This window comes from Tamandua tetradactyla, chromosome 17 (assembly GCF_023851605.1).
Source record: "Tamandua tetradactyla isolate mTamTet1 chromosome 17, mTamTet1.pri, whole genome shotgun sequence".
NCBI lineage: Eukaryota > Metazoa > Chordata > Mammalia > Pilosa > Myrmecophagidae > Tamandua > Tamandua tetradactyla.
The window spans coordinates 15,665,871-15,672,450 of NC_135343.1; the positions used below are offsets into that span (position 1 = coordinate 15,665,871).

General features: G+C 40.9%; 1 protein-coding gene across 1 annotated transcript in view; it reads right to left on the bottom strand.

Moving 5' to 3' along the window:
- Positions 1-6,369, bottom strand: part of LRPPRC (leucine rich pentatricopeptide repeat containing) — a 127,444-nt gene extending 121,075 nt beyond the window's left edge. The window contains exon 1 of the mRNA XM_077134115.1: positions 6,181-6,369. Within this exon, the coding sequence (XP_076990230.1) occupies positions 6,181-6,329 (149 nt within the window). The 5' untranslated portion in view covers positions 6,330-6,369. The remainder of the gene's footprint in view (positions 1-6,180) is intronic.
- Positions 6,370-6,580: the final 211 nt, after the last annotated feature.

A 6,580-nucleotide genomic window follows, 5' to 3' on the forward strand; every position in this document is an offset into this window, starting at 1 on the left:
TAATATAACTTATGCAGACAGCTTAATTCAACACCATAAGTACATGGAACCTTGAGTAGGGCATGAGATTTTCCTGGTTTGTCCAGAGCGATGCCCCAATAAATCGCAGAGTGATTTGAACAGTGAATAAAAATGTATTTGCAAAGTCCCCTTTAGGGAATGGTGAGAAAGAGGGAAAATTCAACTTCCCCAAGGTGAATTCCTGATATTCTCACAAGCAGTGGGGACAACCAAAGCTAGAGGCTGAGCCTCCAATCTTGGGGTTTGTTCATACGAAACTTAACCCCACGAAGGACAGCCTACTTAAAATTAGGCCTACGAGTTACCCCAAAGAGAACCTCTTCTGCTGCTCGGATGTGGCCTCTCTCTCCAGCCAACACAACAAGCAAACTCACTGCCCTACCCCTGTCTACGTGGGACATGACTCCCAGGGGTGTGGACCTTCCTGGCAACGTGGGACAGAAATCCTAGAATAAGCTGAGACTCAGCATCAAGGGATTGAGAAAACCTTCTCGACCAAAAGGGGGAAGAGCGAAATGAGACAAAATAAAGTGACAATGGCTGAGAGATTTCAAACAGAGTCAAGAGATTATTCTTAGCACTAAATAGATATCACCTTGTTAGTCAAGATGTAATGGACAGGCTGGAGGGAACTGGCTGAAAGAGTAGAGCTGTGTTCCAGTAGCCATGTTTCTTGAAGATGATTGTATAATGATACAGCTTTTACCATGTAACTATGTGACTGTGAAAACCCTGTGTCCTATGCTCCTTTTATCTACCTTGTCAACGGATGAGTAGAACATATAGAATAAAAATAAACAGGGGGAACAAATGTTAAAATAAGTTTAGATTGAAATGCTAGTGATCAATGAAAGGGAGGGGTAAGGGGTATGGTATGTATGAACTATTTTCTGTTTTCTTTTTATTTCTTTTTCTGAATAGATGCAAATGTTTCAAGAAACGATCATGATGAATATGCAACTATGTGATGATATTGTGAATTACTGATTATATATGTAAAATAGAATCATCAAAAGTTAAAAATGAAAAAATAAATAAATTTAGATTGAAATGCTAGTAATCAATGAAGGGGAGGGGTGGCGGGTATGGTATGTATGAATTTTTTTCTGTTGTCTTTTTATTTCTTTTTCTGAATTAATGCAAATGCTCTAAGCATGATCATGATAATGAACATGCAATTATGTGATGATATTGTGAATTACTGATTATATATGTAGAACGGAATGATCATAAGAATGTTTGTGTTTTGCTATATTTTTTTAAAAATTTAAAAATTAATAAAAAAAGAGTATTTGTTTAAAAAAGTGAAGAAATGGAAAATGAACAAGAATGATGAATATGAAGAGAAGCACACATGCTTCAATTTTAAAAGCAGAAAATTAATCAATTCTTACAATTTTGCTCACTAATACTCATTTGTCCTCAGGCAGGAGATTTCTGGAACTCAAAATCAGAGTCATGTTATGGAGAGAAACTGTACTACATGAAAGGGTTAAGCACCCCTTCATCCTTTGTATCTCACAACATTCTTTCTCAATTTAAGATTTTCATGGATTTACTAAACAAACATTTCACATTGACTATGTGCCACAAAGTCAGACACCAAAGGTGGATGTACTATTAGTCAGGGATCTCTAGAGTAACAGAACCAACAGGAGATATATGTAAATATGAGATTTATAAAGGTGTCTCACACAACCTTGAGAATGTAACAGTCCAATATCCATAGGGTAGGCAGTGAAGCTGGTAGCTCTGATGAAGGGTCTAGACGAACTCTACAGGAGAGGCTCATTGACTAAAGAAGCAATGAAAAAGTCTTCCTTAACTGCCTTCAACTGATTGGATTATCTCCTTGCCGGGGTGTGTGCCCTTAGTTGATCGCAGATTTAATCAGTCATAGCTGAAATCATTTAACTGATGATTTAACAAACAAGCCTTCCAGTTTATCAACCAGTCATGAAATATCCTTGCAGTGATGGTCAGGGCAGTGCTTGCCTGATCAGACAACGGGGCATCATCACCTGGTCAAGAAGACACCAGAACCTAACCATCACAGATGGCAAGAAGAATTAGCCATAAATACTTCTTTCAAGGAACCTACAGTCCCTTGAAAGCAAATGGGAAAAGCAGTCAGGAAAGGTTTAACAATGAAGGGAAACATTTGAGTTAGGGTAGGGGTTGGGAGGGTGGATATATTCCAAGAGTGAATATCACATTCAAAGAAAGACAAGATTTGCAACAAGGTCTGTCAGTGCCTTGCTAGTTAACAGACCAGTATCTGGATCATCTGGGGGCTTGTTAGAAAGGCCCCTGTCTAGACCTACAGAATCAGAACCTGCTTTTTAGCAAGATCCCCAGGTGATTCTTATGGTCATTATAGTATGAGAAGCCCTGCTCTAGAGGATTTCGAAATAGCTGTTTGGCTTGGCTAGAATATAGAATTCCCTAAGAAGGAACTCACAAGAGGTGAGGCTCCTGAGGCATATCCAGATCATAAAGCCTTTATGTTAAGTACTTTATCCTAGAGGTGATGGGAAATGCACAGTGTCTGAGTGTAAACAGGAAAACAGACAGATTAAATTTAGCAGCGAGATTAGGGAATGATGATGGGAGTTGGGAGAAGAGGGAATTCATTCCAAATGAAATAGATTTAAAAGGACTTGGTCATTTGTTCAACCAGTGAACTGGAGGGTAAGTATGACTGCCCAGCTTCTTTCTGGGCAGCAGGCAGAAATAGCAGTATTCACAGAGACAGGGAACATAGAAAGAACATATGTGGGAGGAAAGATGAGATATGTATTGGATTTGAAGTACCTGCAGTTCAACCAAGCTGGAGGTGTCTAGTAGACAAGTCGATATCAGGGAGAAGAAATAATGTCATCATCAAATAGGTAGGTAGGGACTAATGTCCTGAGAAGGGAAAAGGTTACCCAAAGGGGAATGAAAAAACTAAGAAAACCTAATAGCCCCAAGGGAAATATCTTAAGGACATCAGCATTTAAGAGGAAACAGAAGAAAAGAAAGCAACAAAGTAAGTGAGAAAAACCCTAACAAGAGAATAAAAAATGGTGTAATCAATGTCAAGAAAAGGGTCTCATGATGGGAGAATGGGAGACAGAGTAATATACCAGAGGTCAACGTCTAAAAAATGGATTTGGTAATTAAAAGGTCCTTTGGAAAAATTAAACAAATACACCTGTCACATGTACATAAATGATTGGAAGGATATTTATCAGTGGCTCTCTGATTTATTTAATGTGATTATTTTATTGTTGTTTCCCCCCCTGTACTCTGCAATCATTCCTCAAGGAACAGGGGTTTTGTGATTTAAAAAATACAATAAAAAGTTAATAAATTAGACAATGATGTGCCAGTGGTGTGACTGCTGTGGGTGGAGGAGACAGAGGAGTATGGATACGGAAGAAGAGAGACTAGAATAAGAATAGAGTCCCAGAAAAGATTTTGTTGTTGTTCAGAATAGAAAGATCTAGGCATACTTACAGACTGTGGAGGAGCCTGAAGAGAAAAACAGTGTTTGAAGTACAGAAGAAAAGGGCAACAAAGAATTTGTTGCCTACCATGAGCCAGCATAGTGGTGAACAAGACAAAAGTCTGCTCTCAGACAGCTCACTTTCTACTAAGAAAATAAACAAAGAACAAATAAATAAAGATAATATCAGACAAGTGAGATACACCATAGATAAAACTGTAATAGGAGAACGTAGTTGTTTCAATTGTTGAGGTAAGCCTTCTCTGAAGAGCTGAGCCTTGAATAACAGCTTTAGAAAGTAAGGGGTAAAGGCCCTGTTACCTCTACTTTAAAAATAATGAAACTGGGCAGGCCACGGTGGGTCAGCAGGCACAGTTCTCACCTGCCATGCCAGAGACCCGCGTTTGACTCCCGGTGCCTGCCAATGCAAGAAAAAAAAAAAAAAGAAACAGAGAACCTGAGGTTATGTAAGATGTCCAACATTATGCAGCAAGAAAATGGAATTCAGGTCTGATGAACACTCAAACCAATACCCTTTCTACTAGATTGTGTTCCCTCTATTCAGTTCACTTCAAATACAACAGCACAGATGAAAGAACATCGACTCTCCTGCCTCACAAGAATGTGTTGAGAACTAGAAAGATAACATAAAGGGCACACTTTTTCAAAAGAAACTTTTTCTTTTGTGAAAGTAGGGGGCATGACTTCTGAAAGTTACTGTTTGAGCCTAGTAAGGAAATGTAGGCAACCTTCAAATTACAAATAATCTACATTCCAAAGATTTATAACTAAATTGTTAAGAAGTCATATGACATTTCCGTCATATAATTTTATGTAAGGACTAGGCTTCCAGGCTGATCCACAAAGATCAATGTAATCAATAATAATAATAATTATTATTATAGTAACTAATAAAGCATTTAATATGGCACAGGCCCTATATTAAATGCTTTATTTAAATGATCTTATGTAATATTACTAACACTATTATTACTCTCATCTTATAACTAAGAAAACTGAGAACTCGAAATGTAAGTAAATTGTCGAATGACAGAATGCAAATAAAATGAGGGACCTGCAGTCCAGCTGGAGCCTATTCCAGATTCTTAGTTCTTAGTAATCATGCAGTCTTCTTCAAAGGACTTTTATTTATAAACACTAGTATTTCAAAATTAGTTTTCACCAATATTAAAAACGCAGGGCCCATTTCCTCTTCTCTGGTGAACAGAATACTATTCAAATTAACTTCTCCATCAAAGTTCGTTATGACCCCAAAGTTTATACAAGCCTAACTCCTGAAAAGCCACAATCCATGAGAACATTCACATACACATTTGACACCCACCGCTAACTTGTCTTTGCATCCCTGGATACAAGAGTGCCCAGCATGTACTTATTCATTAATTAACTGACGTTACAGAGCCTACCATGAGAATTCCCAAACCATACAATACCCTCATAAATTCTGGAAAAAAAAACCCTTTCAAGAAAATGCAAGCAAAAGTGAAACTGTCACTGGAATAGCACCCTCGTGTACTCTAACCTACTAAAGTTTTTATTTTCCCTTTTTGTGTGTGTGTGTAAACCTTTTTCCCTGTGTTTACTAATAAGGGCTTGCCTCACTACAGGACAAGTTCCTGTTTTCTTCTCCCCTCACATAATTGCCTGAAAGTAGTGTTAACCATTGATGCATGTGCAGAAAGGAGAAACCTAAATTTAATGTGACCCCGGAACATAAAACACCCTGCCAACGGAATCAAAGTGAGCAGGGGCAACAGAAAAGAGAAACACCGTATTCTAAGAGAAAGCGAGGGGTCCAAACATAAAAGTTTCGGCAACATCACAAACTCACTTCTCAAAATAAAGAGCCAAGAGGCAATAATGACCAATTTACAATCCTCAATTTGAATGTGAACATAGCCAATTACAATAGCCAATTTGTAAATCCTTAATTTGATTGTTAACCGCCAGTTACAATATACAAAATTCCTATCCCTATCTCCCTTTGTTTAACCTAATAAAATTTCCTCGCCCCTCCAGATCGCTGAGACAGATGTAAAGATTTTCCTCCTATCTTTAAATGGGCTAGCCTTTGCTAACGTACGCTTTCTTTTCTGAAATCCTGGTGTCCCTGAATTGGCTTTTGTGCGCATCAGACAACTCCAGACTGATCAAATTACAGATCCATTCCCAAACTATCCGCCCCCTCAGAAGAAGAGCTCTCAAAATTCAAGTCCTAGGTTGTTACTGATCACCAACAAGACTCTCACGTGGTACGGCTTCCCAGACAGCAAATCCTAGGAAGGGGAATACCACGCGACTTCTGCAACAGCCTTCAAATTCCCCCGCCCTTCCCAGATCCGCAGGCCCCAGATCCAGAGAGCAGGCGTTTGTAGCCCGAGGACAGGAAGACCCGACTCCTGTGGACGAGGGCGGGATCCAAGCCGGAAACGAAGCATGCCCGCCACTGTGACCTTCTAAAGGCGACCAACCCTGTCACCCGAAAAACCCCGGCGAGGAGCATGGTCAGAGGCCCTGGAAGGCTTGACCCCGGGGCAGCAAGGGGCCGATGAAGAGGTCTTGGGTGGGACCCGACCTGTGCCAGGGCCCACAACTCCAGGAGGTCCCCGAGCTGCAGGCTGGCTTGAAGGGAGGGCCTGGGCATTCACCTGGCTACGGGAACGGCACGAGCAGCAGGCAGACCAGGGGCGGCGTGCGGCCAAGCCCGGCCGCCCGTGAGGAGGCGCAGGGAGAGCGGGAGACGCGTGCCCGCCGGGGCACGGAAGACCCAGCCAGCGGGTCTCAGCAGGGCTGCCATAGCTCAGCAGTTCACACAGCAGCGTGCACGTTTGGCTGAAAGGACAGGAGGAGCACGTGATCACCGGGTCGCCGGGCGCGGGAGAGACCAAAGGCCGGGAGCCCCAAGGGTAGAGCAGGCAAGGATTGCTTTCGGTAGAAGGATGAAAAGTCCTCTTTCTATGAGTTGATTTAAGTCCTATACTATGTTTTAGTAAACGATGTAATTTTATTATCATTTAAGGAAGCTTCTTCTGTCGCCTTATTTCCTTC